The sequence below is a fragment of the Toxorhynchites rutilus genome, unplaced genomic scaffold (assembly GCF_029784135.1).
Source record: "Toxorhynchites rutilus septentrionalis strain SRP unplaced genomic scaffold, ASM2978413v1 HiC_scaffold_17, whole genome shotgun sequence".
Taxonomy (NCBI): Eukaryota; Metazoa; Arthropoda; class Insecta; order Diptera; family Culicidae; genus Toxorhynchites; species Toxorhynchites rutilus.
In genome coordinates, this window is record NW_026599729.1 from 161,459 (window position 1) to 180,014 (window position 18,556).

The window sequence follows — 18,556 nt, forward strand, 5'->3', positions numbered from 1 at the left end:
TTTTTCAAAGAAATAAAGAAAAACCTCAATGCTCTTGCAACGAGGCTCCCATCTCTGTAAGTCACTTACTACTGGATTGTCAACATACGAAGGATGCTAGAATTAGGATTAATATTGGAAAAAACCTAAGGGACATATTGAGTAATGATGACATTCAGGAGAATAACTTAATTTAATTTTTGAAAGAAACAGGACTTTACAGGAAAATATAGAACATTTGAAACTAGAATAATAAAAATAGTAGAAAAGAAAATCGGAGACGATTGAATCGTTAGATTTAAAGTCTCCGTAAACAAAGGAAAATAAGAAGAAACATTGCAAATACATAGGGGGCGCTTTTGCTCCCACCGAAATGTTGCTTCGTGTAATTTCATATCAATGGCCGATCGTGTATTGTGAAAAAATGATCACAAGTGTAAGTGTAAATTTTGTGTTGTGGTGAAAATTACTTGATATGTGAAACGATTTATTTCAATTTTCATAAATAAAAAATCAAGCTGTTTTTCCGCTCGAGAACGGGTCGTTTGGTTAAGCGGCGAGAAAAATTGTAGAAGTGAAGAAATATTAGAAAAAGTGATTTCCCATATGCTCTACATATAGTATAGTGTAGGTGTTGTTAGTCCAATTAAAATTCGCATTGGGTTGAATTAAACACAAACTAAAAATTATAAAAGAAAATTACTTTTTCCGTTTCCAATATGTTTTCTCTATATTAAGGTTAAAGTGGAAGCTAGCCACAATGGCGCTCATTTCTTTCATGTCCCTCCCTCATCACTCGCCCGAAAATCTATAATTTTGCGAAACAGTGTGAAGAAAATGATCGTTTTCGCACACTTCCCATCAAAACTCGAGCAAGTGCTCTGAAAGTTAAATTTTCATTTTCCAATCTTCGACCATGGTTTTGTTTGTTTGGTGAAATTCGTTATTTTTTACTCAATAAAATGTTATTCCTTAGTCATAGCGTTTCATGTCATGAAAATCAATAGAATAAAATTTTATTGATATCAATACAATTATTATTTTTACGTTTAATGGGTGTATAATGTAAGTTTAAGCAACTTTAACATTGGGTAAGAAAATTGTATTGCAGAGCTCGGAACACTGCCACGGCTGCCTATGCTTTCAAAAATAGTAAAGTATTACATTACATCAAAATGCCTCGGCCAACGAATATGTTCGAATATGCTCTCCAACGTGAATAGGTTCACAACAATACGATCAACGAAGGAAAATATTAAGGAATTCACCTCTATTCCGGATCCCGAACGGGTTGAAATTGGCAAAATAATGCATTTTGTAACCCGTTCGACTTCGATTAAGCACATTTATCAATCCGTTCGTCTTCGAATTATTTCGAAATTTGTTTATCATCATTGCAAGGATACCAAATTTGCAGACAAGTTCGCAATTTTACTGATATTAAATTTTTATCGGAGACTCTATTCTGTTGCATCGTATTTCTTTTCTATATGTCTTGACTCAATTCCCTGCAGTTTTTCAAACATCACTTTACTATTCTCACGATTACAAAGGTAGCTGGCAGGTATTTATACACATCAACATTTCATATTTTCGACGAAGACCTTCTGCTGGCATCTCTGGAGGTAATGATATTTACTAAATTCCTAAAGGGCACTGTTTAGATTTGGTGCGCTCTATCGCATTTGTGTACAAAAAGATCAATTCAAAAACAAAATTTGCAAATGAGAGTCCATCTGAGGAGGATATTCTAAAAAAAAATGTAAGATTGTCATTTGTTTCTTTCTTAAATGTAACAGCACTATTCGCATTTCCGCACATCGGGAAGAAAAGATAGCATTATATTAGATCCGCCATTATGAAGGTCAGCAAACTCAAATCAATGTGATATCTAATGGACAGACCAATCCACCAACATTGATTCCAAGTGCCCCAGCAAACTTGCAATGACAGCTTCACCAATGTAGAGCCCTCCGCCAAATCTATCAGCAGCTAACATCCCTCCAAATCCAATATTCGCACATACTTTGTCGAACCTAGCATACTACCCATACCTCTCGCCAATGCCATCAGCCGGTAGCACTCCAGCTTCGATAACTTCGAATGGGGCGATCCCGGACCAGCGCCAACACCTGTCAATCAAGGATCATCTAGTCAATCCACGATACCAAACAGTGCAAGCTCTCCAATGCCATCATCACCTGCGATTGGAGTGGGCGCGGAAACTTCACCATCAGCAGCTGCTTCATCAAATGTACCCTCGGGCACTGCCACTGCCATTACCGCTGTTGGAACACTTAAAGCACAACCTGCGACAGTTGCGGAGGCGGGCGCTGCCCGGCTAGAAGGTTTCCTAATATTGTGGTCGAGGAGCAAGAAAACCGTGACTGGTTGGACATTTTCTTTACCTTGTGTCGGGTGTGAATCCTGATGACCGTGGTACAGCGCGGACTCGATTATATACAGTTTTTGATTTCTGTTCACTGTATATAATCGAGTCAAATTTTTTTTTTATTTGTTTTTTTTACATGTATTTTTCGATTTTTGAAAATAAAAGAGGAATTTGATTTTTGATTCATCCCCTTTAAGTCAGAAAACACCTTTCTCACACGAAAAAAAATAATTTTTCCAGATTGTCTTAGGAGGTGATAGACGATTATATTTGATGAAAAAAATACTCCTACGCATATTTTCGAATTTCAACAATGACAGAGTTATAGAACAGAGAAGAGATAGTTTTTTTTTTGTTTCGGACTCTGTTGCTTCAAACTGGCTCTACATTAAAAAGTACGCTAAGGAAGACAATTTTGATGATTTCATTTGCAAGATGAGAAAAATTAGTACAGGATTACTCAATTAGTGGATGTTAATAACATTTTGGAAGTGAAAAATTCAAAGTTAATAATTTTTAATGTGTTATTATTAATTTTATCCTAAAATTTTAAATTGAACTACATTGTTTTGCAACAATTAAATTGAAGTTCTTTAACCGCTCTACAATTCGTTCTTTGACGCCCAACTTCTATCTTTCATTATTTGGCTGCAATATCGATCTAAACAATTCCTGGTGAAAATTCAAGCAATATCTTAAAAAATCCCGATTTTTACCCCACTGCACATGTAATAGCCACTTAAACTTCACCTTAACGCTGAAAGGCTCTCCTTTCCTTCTTGAAATAAGCTAGAAAATTTTTGTTTTTCCAAGCTGTATATAATCGAGTCCAAAATTGTATATAATCGAATCACATATAATCGAGTCCGACCTGTATATCTATACTCGTCTCCGGCAAGATGCTTAACGGTAGTTTTCGTAGGAGTGTTGCTCTATCTATATCAACTCGGCTGTTTCCGCAACAATAACACCGATCGGTTGGAAAAAGCTCGCAGAATTGTCGTTCAGCAGATCAACAATGCTTACGGAGTGAGACCAAATATCATTCCTCGGGCACGAATGGTTCCTCCCAGGCCGGTTGCTGCGGATGTGGCAGTTAATTATCTTTAAGCGGCACAAAACCCGGTTCCAGCACCTCCAGCTGAGTAACCTCCTGTGGCCGCTTACCTCTTTAAAAATCAATGAGAAAAATTATAAATTGAAATCTATATAATTTTACAAGGTTTTACCTTTAATTCGAATGTAGACGAATGCACAATAAATAATTTGCTGCAGAAACTATAACTTTTAAAACCATTTGCCGTTTTGACATGGGACTACGTATAACCGGAATATATGGAGGGTAAAATGAAAACCTAAACACAGAACATGCAGGAAAAATGAAAGATTTCGAATGCTTATAGCTCGAACATTTCTTACTGGATAGGAGAGATGTTTGCATCACTTGATAGGGAATATTTCTACGCATCTATCGCAACTAACAAAATGTTGTTTTTCATTAGATAAACAATTGAATAACTGTAAAATATTAGGCGTTATCTAAACGCCCTAACTGCATCGTTCTGATTGGCCCGATTTACGGTTTCCCTAACACAGCCATCAAAACCAAGCAGCCTTGGGGAAATCGGCATTGCAAATACATGAAAGTAGGGGGACTTTTGTTCTCATCGAAAAATGTTCCCTAACACAGACTTTAAAACCAAGCATGAAGTGTAGATATTGAAATGAATTGGTCCCAAGATGGATCCTTGAGGAACACCTGCATTCACAATGAATTTCTCTGATGAAATATTGTTTATAGAAACATTGAACGCTCTATCAGAAAGATAATTTTTTATAATTTTTATCAAGTATGTAGGAAAACCAAAGTTCTGAAGCTTGTAAATGAGACCATTATGCCAAACATTATCAAATGCTTTTTCAACATCAAGAAGTGCCATGGCAGATGATTTTGAAACTGACTTGTTTCGTCTGATTATATTGTATACTCTACGAAGCTGGTGAATTGTAGAGTGACCTTTTCGGAATCCAAACTGCTCATCCAAAAATATATTGTGCTCATCTGCAAAAGCAAGAATGCGCGTTAATATAATTTTTTCGAATACTTTCGAAAATGCTGGGAGAAGGCTAATTGGTCGATAGCTCTTTGAAGAAGAAGGATCTTTTCCGGGTTTTAGTATCGGGATCACTTTTGCCAACTTCCAACTCGAGGGGAAGTAGCCAAGTGATAGACATCTGTTGAAGACAGAAGTCATAATTTCATATAAGTTGTTACTAAGATGTTTCAACTCAATGTTAAATATACTGTCGAAGCCGGGGGCCTTCATATTCTTCAACGAGCGTATAACCGAGATAACCTCTGCAGTCGAGATGATTTCACTCTCTTGAGGTACAGAATGGATATTGTCAATAGCCCTTACAGTATCATTCGCCGAAGCTTCAAATGGACTTGTAATGTTCTGGCCAAGATTGTGTGAACTAGCGAAATGGTTGCCAATTGCATTAGCCTTTTCGGCAGGTGTTATCAATCGTTCTGAATTGTCAGGTTGAAGAAGAGGAGGAATAGGATTAGACTTGGTCTTGAGAATTTTAGCGAGCCTCCAAAAAGGCTTGGAGTTATTCGGAAGTTTACTAATATCTTTTGCGAATTTTTTGTTACGGAGATCAATCATTCTGGCCTGGATAACCTTGGTTAACTGATTATACTGTCGTTTCCTCTCTCGAATACCAGTACGTTGGTACTGCCTTCGATAGAGGTTCCGAAGCCTAATCAAATGTTTAGTAATGGAATCAATTTGAACAGAGTCACTCACCTGAATCGTTTCTGGGATGTGGTTTTGGCGAGCCTGAATAACTGCAGTTTGAATAGAGCTGACTGTTGCTTCGATATCTTCGGGAGATTCAAGAGGCTGATTGAGATCAATGTTGTTGTCAATAAGCTGCTGGAATTCCACCCAATTCGCACGATGATGGTCCCGTCTACATTGTGGCCTCCTGACTACGACATTCACTCCCAATTCAACCATCACTGGGAAGTGATCCGGACTCAACTCGTTAAGGGCAATAGGATCACCGATGTGGCGATCCATGTTGGTAATGAAGAAATCAATTATGGAATGTACTCCAGAACGAGAAATGCGAGTGGGGGTCGCTGGACTAAGAATCCTGTAGCGCCCACACTGTAGATCATCATTTAGAGTCACTCCATTTTGATTCCTCCTTTGGTTTCCCCAGGACTGATGTCGAGCATTAATGTCCCCGCCGATGACGTATTTCGACTGCCTTCGTGTTAGCTTGATGATATCGTTTTTAAGAAGCAACGCTGAGCCATCTCTGATTGACGTCTGTTTGGGATAGTAGACCGCAATCACGATAATAGACCCAATCGATGTTGTGATTTCCGCCCCAATAGCTTCGATGATGTTGAGTTTCAGACACGGCAAAAGTCGATATCTGATGTTATTTCTGATGGCTAAGGCAACACCTCCTCCACCAGAACCAGCACGATCCATTCTCAATAGACGATAATTCGGGACTCGAATATTAATATTCGGTTTAAGATGCGTCTCAGTAACGATAGCTACGTCGATGCTGTTTGTCACCAGGAAGTCAGTGAACTCGATAAGCTTACTCTTAAGAGAGCAGGCATTCCAATTAATTAGCCTTAGAGATGACCGATCCATGGTTATAATAAAAATGTAGCATAACTTGTACTTGTTCCTGTTGGTTGCGACAACTTCTAGTCTGTCGATCTAGCTCAAGAACAGGGTTGCAAGTTCTTGCATGCTATAAAGCTCCTCAGTAGAAGAGGAATGAGGTGAAGGTTTTGGTGTAGGTGATAAACCAATAGCTGCAACCTTACTATAGCTCGGTTGCTCCTTTTTTGGCTTTTCGCTAGAAGAGGCCGTTTGGGGGCGACCTGTAGGAAGTGGAAGAGGAGGAAGAACAGGAATCGTGCGAGAAACCATTGGAGGGAACTCTTTGTCAGTAAATTCTGGAACCTTCTTCCTATTCTGTGTTTTATCAGTAGCTTGCTTCCAGATACGTTTAAAATCCGCACGTTTTGTGCAGCTACGGCTGGTGGCTTGGTGACTTTCGCCACAGTTAACGCATTTGCGAGGTTCTTTTTCTGGAAGGCTGCAAGTGCTTGTTAGGTGGTCAGCAGCACACTTGCCACAACGAGTTTTCATGTGACAGTTTCTTGTTCCGTGTCCGAAACCAAGGCAATTTGAACATTGCGTTACATCCCGATGTTGAGGTTTGTATCGGTCCCATTGTACCGAGATGTTGAAGATCTCACTGATTTCTCTTATGCGAGTTATGTTGGTTGATCCTTTCTTGAAGTGGATCAGGTACAAAACATTGGAATACCCATTGTCTGGCGTTTTATGCCTAGTCATCCGATATACAGCTAACGGCTGAATATTGTATGATTGTTCCAGATCTTTTTTAATATCCTCCAACTCAATAGCAGGAAGACCTCGCAACACTACCTTAAATGGTTTTTCAGACGGCGTATCGTGAGTGTAAAACTCATGATTTTTTGATTTCAGGTATGATCCAATTATTTTATATTGCTCCAGGTTGGGACAAGTGATTTTAATACCGATGCTGCATATTTTAAAAACTGGCTGCAATTTCAGCGCCAGCAGTTCAGACCTCAAAGTTCCTATATCTCTCGATGTTGTAAAATAAGGTGGTACTTTCATCTTTTTCTCTACATTTACTTTCTCGGTAGTTGGTTCCTCCTCGGTATGGCCATCCAATAAAGCATAGCGGTTTCTTTCTAATATTGGCTCCTTGCCGGTGTCCGATCGATGTCGTTTGTTGGTGCCATGTGGTATGCCTGGGTCGGTTGACCGGGTTTTCCCCATTGTTGTAGTCCTCAAGGGCAGACAGGTAGTTGATGAATCGCAGGTAGACAATCTGAAAAGAGAAATAAATAGCTTTTTAAAAATCAGGTAATGAATGGAGCTCCAAACACGTCCGTCTCTGTCGACGGTCGGAGTGGAATGATAAAAGTTTGCCTCAGCGAGATCCACTGTTTATACTCTAGGCAAGTGTTCCCCTTCAATCTTCTTCTTTTCCTCTGTTCGCGGAGACTTTAAATCCTACGATTTCCCCTTCAATGCTCGTTATTGACAGCTCTGTTCTGGAAAGCACGCAAATGGACAGAACAAATGTAAGGAAAAATGAAAACGCTTAAAGTTTTCATGAATTTTAACCATTTACAAACCAGGAGATTCCAATGTATAGCATATTAAACAAATCTTAGGGAATTTCCGATTCGTTTAGTATGTAAATCGCCAAAATCTGTTCGCGGCAAAAATAGTTATTAACATTAACTTTATTTCATAAAAACGTGACCTGTTTTCTGATTTGGCACCCTTAATGAAAGACGTAGCTCTACGTCAAAACGGCATGTAACGCTTTAGATAATTAATTTTTAAATGCTGATAAAAAATATCAGCCAAATCGGTCGAGTAGATCCTGATATATTGATACCACCAATTGAAAAACATGGTTTTGAGAAAAACGCGTTTGAAAATTCGTACAGCAATACTCTGTAACTCCTTCTATTCTCCTTCCTCCTTCTATAAGACCAGGTGATGACCTTGCAGCTTTATGTCATTGTAAACAAACAATGCTTCAATTTATATTCTACTGTGTAGATATTGGTGACTAGTGATCCCCGATACAGAAATCAATTATTAATCGAACGAATACGGTGCAACTATCGCAATAAACGAAGCCTGAGACGAGACATGACAATAGGGGGCCGATTCCGGACCACCACTTCTGTCAAACTCGGACCACTTGCAACTCGCCTTCTGATTGGCTAATGAGTAAAATAATTAACAAAGATAAATATGTTGCCAAATATATTCAAAATTTAATAATTGTTGCATTCACATTTCAATTTAGCGATAATTTCTATAATGGATTTTTTTTGTATATTTTCGTTTCTATTACGTCCGGTGTTCCCGAAGAGAAGGAAACATTGCATCGGAATTTCCACCCTACATCTTTTCGGGATTATTTTGCCATCTAGCATAGCATAATAGCAGCGACCTAACAGAGAAGAGCATTCAATTATTTTCCAACCGTAAAGCAGTTAGCAATATAATTATAATCTAATAACAAATAACAACCAACGCAGCAGAAAAGTATTTAAAATCATATTGGAACTTGAATAAACCATACATACCTACAGAAAAAAAACCTGAATAAACGCTATGTTATTATTTGGGAATGTATGATTTTATCAATATTTCAGTACTGTTAGTATTTGAACGATATCAAAGTTAAATTATAAGGCCTTATTTCCGTATACACTCCACGGTAAAAACGAATTGAAGTTTATTCGCGATGACAGAGATACGGTATCGATATCTGGAAACGAAATAAGCTTTTAACAAGTCTTACTACTCGGCCCGAAGGCACTTTTAAATTGTTAAAACCTGAATGAAAATTTTTACTTGGCGTTATATATTTACTTGAAGAACGTCTTTCTTACCCTAACTTGACCTGTTTTCTATACACTTTGCGATATTCTCACTAAAACTACTCATTATAATATAAAATTATCTTCAGATACAATTTTTGTACGAGATTATTTTACCAAATGAAGAAAGCAAAGTTTTCCATTCACAATCAACACTAATATGATACGGAGAAGTTAATTTTCATTCATAATTTCTATTTGAAGAGTGTTCATTCTACCTGAAAACCCATCATTTTCTCTAACTCGTAAAACGAAATTTCATGGCGTGTCGTCCATTCCGTTTTCATCTTGAAGTGTAAACGGTAAGGCCCGTAATCTCTTGATAAATAAAATGAACTTTGAATTTAATTCATATATGTCAACATATCATACACCTACTATCAAATCTACGTTTTCTAGTTTTCTTTATCTCTTCACATTTTATTTTTTGGATACCAAAATAACAGGAAAATACTTATTGTTTAAAATATGTGATATTCGGTCGGAAGATTAATACAAAAAAAATTATGCAACTCAGAAAATACATGATACGAAGAACACATGTTTTTCATGGGAAAATAATCTTCCGAAATTTTATAACATTTGGCAACCTTCACATCTCGCTTCCCTGTTATCTAGCACTTGGTCGAAGAAAATGCAGAAAGAAGAGTAAGAAGCCAGTTGTCACGTCTTGTCTTAGGTGATTACATCGTGTTGGCTCAACCGATCCCGCTTCCGTTGCTACCTTCAAAATTTTTGTGTGCAGTCAGCCGATTGCAAAATTCCAGCCGTAAATTGCACTCAACCGAGGGCTGTGTGTTTTTGAAGTTATCCTTTGGCTTGTGTAGAGAAAAAAGACTATACCTAAAAGTGTGTTTTTGTTTCCCGAGAATTCGCGTGAAGAAAAAATTGTGTCCGATCGGAAGTTCCCGTGTGTCCTTAGATTGACGACGCAGTTTGTGTGAGCATAACTCTGCAACGTGTCCGAAAAAGTTGTAGAAGTAAAACAAAACGTGTATGATTCTGTACGAAACCGACGGTGTGTAAACTAAATGTATGAGTACAAACAAACTGAAGTGTTTTGTCCAATCAATTTGCATTGTAATAGGTTATTGATAACAACTGTGATTAAATTATCTTAACTTTTTTTAATTAAATGAAGTAATTTTCCGGCTATGAATTTCATTAAATACTTTTTTACCCTCATGTATATTTTCAGGTGATTGCATCCAGAAATCTTTAGACGATATCGCACAAAATTCAGCCATTCGAAATGACGTTCCTTCACAACAAACAGGCTCAAAACAAAAGAATTCTGATACTGGAAATACGTTGTCTAGCAATGAAAGCATGTCTGTTGTCGATGAATTGAAAGGTATGTACAATAGAACAATCAATTTTTTTATTCTTCTAATTTGTTGATTCGTATGTTGTAATTTAAAAACCAAAGATTGTTTAAAGCACTGGTTGGAAAACTTATGAAGCGATCGCCGTTGACGTATTCTATGACCAAAACCGCGTTCTCTCTCGACCTCTCCGTCATTGGTTCCGATCTAAAATTGATTGGATAACAACTCGACAAATATTTGGAGTTTTGAAATATTTTGAGCGTATCAGTGGTGCAATGAGTTTGTTCTCTATGATCGGAAAAATTACCGACTGGACCATTTTTGGATCCAAATGCTATTGGATTACATCACGGGAACACCAAGCCAAACTGATGCTATTGGATTACATCACGGGAACACCAAGCCAAACTGATGCTATTGGATTACATCACGGGAACACCAAGCCGAATGCGTAAATGGGTGCGAATATTACTTCGCTCGCACGCATTCATACGCAAACAATTTTTCATGACTGTTCCATGCGAAAGCAGAACAGAAACCGATGCGAGTGAAAGTACTCACGCCTTGCGTATGTCTGCTTTTCGCGTTGACGGTGGAATGGTGTCATCTGGATACGACATTAGTTTGTATGAGACCAGCTATTCTCTATCAGTCGCCCTTAAAGCAGTTTTAAATTGCTAAAATTTGTATGAAATTTTTTTCTTGGTGTTATTTACCTATTAGACGTACGTCGTTATGACCCTAATTTAAACGATTTTCAGATTTTTCAGATATTCTCACCAGAACATAACATTATAATATAAAATTATCTAGAGACACAATTTTTGCATGATATTTTTTCACTACTTGCAAGCAAAAGTGATTTTCATTTACATAGAGTACTAATTTGGTTTGGGAAAATTAATTCTCATTCATAATTTTGATTTTAAAAGTGTGTTCATTTCTACTGCAACCCCATATTGTCATGCCTACTCCTCCATTCCGTAATACGAAGCTCAATGCCCAAACACTCATGCAAGCGAGCAAAACAAATCACGGTTTCTTCATGTGCCTATATTTTGTGACCGTGTTCGGGAACACATTGCGATCACCAATCATCATCAATGAGCAAGATTGTTATGATTTCAATAGCTTGCTTTCAAAGCAATTTTTAAGCTTTTGAACCGATAAGTGACAATCATATAATTCGTTGACATTTTATCTCTTGGATGAAGTGATTATTATACCACTCCATCCAGCCGGTAAAGAGGTATTAACGTTCAAAACCTTGCAGTCCAGCGTCACTCTCTCGTTTTAGAAACTTTGAACTAACACCCCGGTACAGAAATGAAAGACGTAGTCAAAACCAACATCTTCTATACAATTTTCGACTCTTTTGAGTTGTGTTGGAAAAGTTCTAGAAAGGATAGTAAATCGACGCCTAAAGACCTTTTTAGAGTCTAATAAGCTGCTCGATCCAAGACAGTTCGCTTTTCGTGCGGGAAAATGCACAGAAGATCACCTCGAAGATCTACAGGCTATTGTACATGACGTTATTGAGAAAGATCACCACGCAGATGTGGCATCACTTTATCTAAGTAAAGCATTTGATCAGCATGGAGATATCCAGTATTGAAGAGTCTCTTCGACTGGGTGATCCGTGGAAGACTAGGTTTCTATGTGAAAAGTTTCCTAGAAAATAGAACTCAGAGCCATAGTCAACAACACAAAATCTTCATTGAAAATCCAAGAAAGGGGAATTCCCCAAGGCTCGGTTGTATCGCCAACCCTCTTCATAATTATTATGCAGTCCCTTTTTGCAAAAAATCCGGAAAATGTAAAAATTCTTGTCTATGCGACATTGTGCTAGTACTAGCGACATTGTGCTAGTTTCAGTTAGCGTCACTGCATCAGCAACAAGAAAAACAGGAAGTGGGTTATATCTATGGTATAACCGCAAGGGTGACGTAGGACTATCGTTGATTTAGAGATCATTTGTTTGAATTTGAATCTGAATTGATTCTGAATGAATGAATATTTGGGGGACTTCGAAAACGAGAGTGTTACGTTGGATGCACAAGGTTTTATGCATCCAATATTGGATACGGAAATATTCTACTGATAGGGAAGAATAATCTTCAGAAGCTATTCTGTTAATTGCGATTGATTGAAAAATCACAAAACCAAATGTATTTGGTCACAGTGTTACATGGATAGAAAACACTTGAATGTAATTTTAAATTCCCAGAGGAACTGGCAGATTATTTTCAGTAACGATTAGATATTACCACATTTTCCTCGATACTGGAAGCCCACCAGTGGTTTATGCTAACTCGATAACCATCTGTTAATAGCACTTGATTGAAACATATTTGGTCACAGTGTTACATAGATAGAAAACATTCAAATAAATTCTTTCACATGAATGTATTTTTAAATTCCCAGAGGAACTGGCAGATTATTTTCCGGATCTTTCTCGATGCTGAATGGCATCCAAACGGTAAGAATTCCGTGCGTGTATATGTGTGTGTAGCGGCTGCTTCGATGGTCACCTTCTCTTCTCCTGAAGGATCGGCTTCTCTGTGCTCCCTCACAGGTTCAAACAAACTGCCTGCGTTTCAGGGCAGATCTCGATCCTTCGCCGTCCAGCACCCTCAGCAACGATGTTGTCTTGTCGATGTCCTCACGAAAAATGAATGCGTCTCACCACCAGAATATCGCTTAAGTATGCTTTTTGTGCGTGATTGAATCGAGAGAAGGCATGGTTTACGATGGCAATTTGGAAGGCAAACTAGAGGGGAATGAACTCTCTGAGCTCGGAACTTTCGGCGACTGAGCAATAATCGATTGCGGGCGCATACAATATTGGATACGGAAATATTCTACTGATGGGGAAGAATAATCTTCAGAAGCTATTCTGTTAATTGCGATTGATTGAAAAATCACAAAACCAAATGTATTTGGTCACAGTGTTACATGGATAGAAAACATTCAAATAAACTCTTTCACATGAATGTATTTTTAAATTCCCAGAGGAATTGGCAGATTATTTTCAGTAACGATTAGATATTTCCACATTTTCCTCGATACTGGAAGCCCACCAGTGGTTAATGCTAACTCGATAACCATCTGTTAATAGCACTTGATTGAAACATATTTGGTCACAGTGTTACATGGATAGAAAACATTCAAATAAACTCTTTCACATGAATGTATTTTTAAATTCCCAGAGGAACTGGCAGATTATTTTCCGGATCTTTCTCGATGCTGAATGGCATCCAAACGGAAAGAATTCCGTGCGTGTATGTGTGTGTGTTTGTAGCGGCTGCTTCGAGATCTTCCCGGGGAACAGTTTGTGGCATCACTCTCCTCCTGATGGATTCCCTTCTGGCCTAAGGTGCACAAACAGGCTCTTAGAGACACCGTTCATTCGCGCTTTCATGATAAACGAAGAGCTTCACCACAACAGCGACAACATGCTCCAATCGCTGTTCAATTAGAACTAAGTGGATTTCCGAGCGGCGCTCGCTTATATACCGATTGGTGATTTCAATAGCCTGTTTTGAAAGCAATTTTAAGACTATTGAAACAAGTTTTTGGATCAGAAAGTAACAAGTATAGAACGCGTAGACATTTTATCTATCGAATGAAGTGTTTATCATACCATTTCGTTCAGTTGTTTAGGAGCTATTAACGCTCAAAATCTCGGTCTCCGGCGTAACGCTTTCGTTTTCGAAACTTTGATTTTACACCCCGGTATAGAAATGTAAGACGTAGTCCTACGTCAAAAGACTTCAGAAAGCGATTGATTCTGTTCAAAACGGGGCTGGTTTCGATATATCCCCGAAAAATCAAAACTTCTGCATATATGTAATCCCAAAGCTCACTTCAAAGTTTCCAACCCTAAAATTTTCGAAACCCAAATTCCCTCAGTCAAAACTCTCAAAATACTTGGAGTAACTTTTGATAAGAGACTGATTTTTAAACCACATGCTCAGATGGTCAAAAAAGATGCCCGCAATAGATTGAATCTATTGAAGGCGATTTCTGGCAATCTAGCTTTGGGACATAGGAAATCTCTTTTACGGATAATAAATGCTTGGTTAATACCAAAAATTCTCTATGGAGTAAGCATCTTCAGCCGAGGTGGTGAAAAACCACTAAAAACGATCGAACCGGTATATAACAAGGCAATAAAGATAGCCATTGGTGCCTTCGTTACAAGTCCTACCCTCGCTGTTATGGCAGAGAGTGGGCAACTACCATTTGATCGACTCGTTACGAAGATTGTAACAAATAGAGCTATTCGTTACCTTTCAATTCCTGACCGTGACCATGATGTTACATTAATATCTCGGGCAAAGGACCAATTCAAAGAACACACGAATTAGAATCTTCCCGATATATGTGTACATTTGACGGTCATGGAAAGGAATTGGAATGTAAAACCGCCGAATGTTAACCTTGATTTACTCAAGGAAGTTCGTGCAGAAGATCTCCCATCAAAAGTGAAGGCCTGTTTCAATCACCTCGTAGTAACAAAATTCCAGTTTGAACATCAAGTACACTAAGCACTGATGGTGTCGGTTGCGGTATTTTTGAAAACCGATATACTGGTAGTTTCTCGCTTCCTCCACAATGCACTATTTTTAGCGCAGAAGCATTTTCGCTTCTAATCGCTACCCAAGAGTGCACACATGATTCTCTTCCTATTGTTCTGTTTTATGATCCCGCGAGCTGTCTCCGGGCTCTTCGAAAAGGTAAAAACCTTCACCCATGGATCATTGCAATAGAAGAAGCTGCCTCAGATAAAAATATTACCTTCTGTTGGATTCCCGGTGATACCGGAATTCCTGGAAATATTGTCGCCGACAAATTAGCCGGTAGGGGCAGAATTCAAGAACCCCCTAATGTACCCATTCCTCGCTCCGATGCGAAACTTTGGGTAAAACAGCAGATCCACCAAAGTTGGAACATAGCCTGGAGAAACAACAGACCAACTTTTCTTCAAAAAATTAAAAATACCACTCTTCCATGGCATGACAGAAACAACAGTAAGGAAAGACGGCTTCTCACCCGTCTTCGAATCGGCCATACAAAGGTCACTCATACATATCTTTTTCAAAGAAATAAAGAAAAACCTCAATGCTCTTGCAACGAGGCTCCCATCTCTGTAAGTCACTTACTACTGGATTGTCAACATACGAAGGATGCTAGAATTAGGATTAATATTGGAAAAAACCTAAGGGACATATTGAGTAATGATGACATTCAGGAGAATAACTTAATTTAATTTTTGAAAGAAACAGGACTTTACAGGAAAATATAGAACATTTGAAACTAGAATAATAAAAATAGTAGAAAAGAAAATCGGAGACGATTGAATCGTTAGATTTAAAGTCTCCGTAAACAAAGGAAAATAAGAAGAAACATTGCAAATACATAGGGGGCGCTTTTGCTCCCACCGAAATGTTGCTTCGTGTAATTTCATATCAATGGCCGATCGTGTATTGTGAAAAAATGATCACAAGTGTAAGTGTAAATTTTGTGTTGTGGTGAAAATTACTTGATATGTGAAACGATTTATTTCAATTTTCATAAATAAAAAATCAAGCTGTTTTTCCGCTCGAGAACGGGTCGTTTGGTTAAGCGGCGAGAAAAATTGTAGAAGTGAAGAAATATTAGAAAAAGTGATTTCCCATATGCTCTACATATAGTATAGTGTAGATGTTGTTAGTCCAATTAAAATTCCCATTGGGTTGAATTAAACACAAACTAAAAATTATAAAAGAAAATTACTTTTTCCGTTTCCAATATGTTTTCTCTATATTAAGGTTAAAGTGGAAGCTAGCCACAATGGCGCTCATTTCTTTCATGTCCCTCCCTCATCACTCGCCCGAAAATCTATAATTTTGCGAAACAGTGTGAAGAAAATGATCGTTTTCGCACACTTCCCATCAAAACTCGAGCAAGTGCTCTGAAAGTTAAATTTTCATTTTCCAATCTTCGACCATGGTTTTGTTTGTTTGGTGAAATTCGTTATTTTTTACTCAATAAAATGTTATTCCTTAGTCATAGCGTTTCATGTCATGAAAATCAATAGAATAAAATTTTATTGATATCAATACAATTATTATTTTTACGTTTAATGGGTGTATAATGTAAGTTTAAGCAACTTTAACATTGGGTAAGAAAATTGTATTGCAGAGCTCGGAACACTGCCACGGCTGCCTATGCTTTCAAAAATAGTAAAGTATTACATTACATCAAAATGCCTCGGCCAACGAATATGTTCGAATATGCTCTCCAACGTGAATAGGTTCACAACAATACGATCAACGAAGGAAAATATTAAGGAATTCACCTCTATTCCGGATCCCGAACGGGTTGAAATTGGCAAAATAATGCATTTTGTAACCCGTTCGACTTCGATTAAGCACATTTATCAATCCGTTCGTCTTCGAATTATTTCGAAATTTGTTTATCATCATTGCAAGGATACCAAATTTGCAGACAAGTTCGCAATTTTACTGATATTAAATTTTTATCGGAGACTCTATTCTGTTGCATCGTATTTCTTTTCTATATGTCTTGACTCAATTCCCTGCAGTTTTTCAAACATCACTTTACTATTCTCACGATTACAAAGGTAGCTGGCAGGTATTTATACACATCAACATTTCATATTTTCGACGAAGACCTTCTGCTGGCATCTCTGGAGGTAATGATATTTACTAAATTCCTAAAGGGCACTGTTTAGATTTGGTGCGCTCTATCGCATTTGTGTACAAAAAGATCAATTCAAAAACAAAATTTGCAAATGAGAGTCCATCTGAGGAGGATATTCTAAAAAAAAATGTAAGATTGTCATTTGTTTCTTTCTTAAATGTAACAGCACTATTCGCATTTCCGCACATCGGGAAGAAAAGATAGCATTATATTAGATCCGCCATTATGAAGGTCAGCAAACTCAAATCAATGTGATATCTAATGGACAGACCAATCCACCAACATTGATTCCAAGTGCCCCAGCAAACTTGCAATGACAGCTTCACCAATGTAGAGCCCTCCGCCAAATCTATCAGCAGCTAACATCCCTCCAAATCCAATATTCGCACATACTTTGTCGAACCTAGCATACTACCCATACCTCTCGCCAATGCCATCAGCCGGTAGCACTCCAGCTTCGATAACTTCGAATGGGGCGATCCCGGACCAGCGCCAACACCTGTCAATCAAGGATCATCTAGTCAATCCACGATACCAAACAGTGCAAGCTCTCCAATGCCATCATCACCTGCGATTGGAGTGGGCGCGGAAACTTCACCATCAGCAGCTGCTTCATCAAATGTACCCTCGGGCACTGCCACTGCCATTACCGCTGTTGGAACACTTAAAGCACAACCTGCGACAGTTGCGGAGGCGGGCGCTGCCCGGCTAGAAGGTTTCCTAATATTGTGGTCGAGGAGCAAGAAAACCGTGACTGGTTGGACATTTTCTTTACCTTGTGTCGGGTGTGAATCCTGATGACCGTGGTACAGCGCGGACTCGATTATATACAGTTTTTGATTTCTGTTCACTGTATATAATCGAGTCAAATTTTTTTTTATTTGTTTTTTTTACATGTATTTTTCGATTTTTGAAAATAAAAGAGGAATTTGATTTTTGATTCATCCCCTTTAAGTCAGAAAACACCTTTCTCACACGAAAAAAAATAATTTTTCCAGATTGTCTTAGGAGGTGATAGACGATTATATTTGATGAAAAAAATACTCCTACGCATATTTTCGAATTTCAACAATGACAGAGTTATAGAACAGAGAAGAGATAGTTTTTTTTTTGTTTCGGACTCTGTTGCTTCAAACTGGCTCTACATTAAAAAGTACGCTAAGGAAGACAATTTTGATGATTTCATTTGCAAGATGAGAAAAATTAGTACAGGATTAGTAGTGGAACAACTCAATTAGTGGATGTTAATAACATTTTGGAAGTGAAAAATTCAAAGTTAATAATTTTTAATGTGTTATTATTAATTTTATCCTAAAATTTTAAATTGAACTACATTGTTTTGCAACAATTAAATTGAAGTTCTTTAACCGCTCTACAATTCGTTTTTTGACGCCCAACTTCTATCTTTCATTATTTGGCTGCAATATCGATCTAAACAATTCCTGGTGAAAATTCAAGCAATATCTTAAAAAATCCCGATTTTTACCCCACTGCACATGTAATAGCCACTTAAACTTCACCTTAACGCTGAAAGGCTCTCCTTTCCTTCTTGAAATAAGCTAGAAAATTTTTGTTTTTCCAAGCTGTATATAATCGAGTCCAAAATTGTATATAATCGAATCACATATAATCGAGTCCGACCTG

General features: G+C 37.8%; 1 protein-coding gene across 1 annotated transcript in view; it reads left to right on the forward strand.

The window, feature by feature from the left end:
- LOC129781701 (uncharacterized) overlaps nt 1-18,556 on the forward strand; it is a gene marked incomplete at its 3' end in the record, with an annotated part of 132,174 nt that overhangs the window by 91,444 nt on the left and 22,174 nt on the right. The window contains exon 8 of the mRNA XM_055789272.1: nt 10,075-10,230. Coding sequence (XP_055645247.1) covers nt 10,075-10,230 — 156 coding nt within the window. The remainder of the gene's footprint in view (nt 1-10,074; nt 10,231-18,556) is intronic.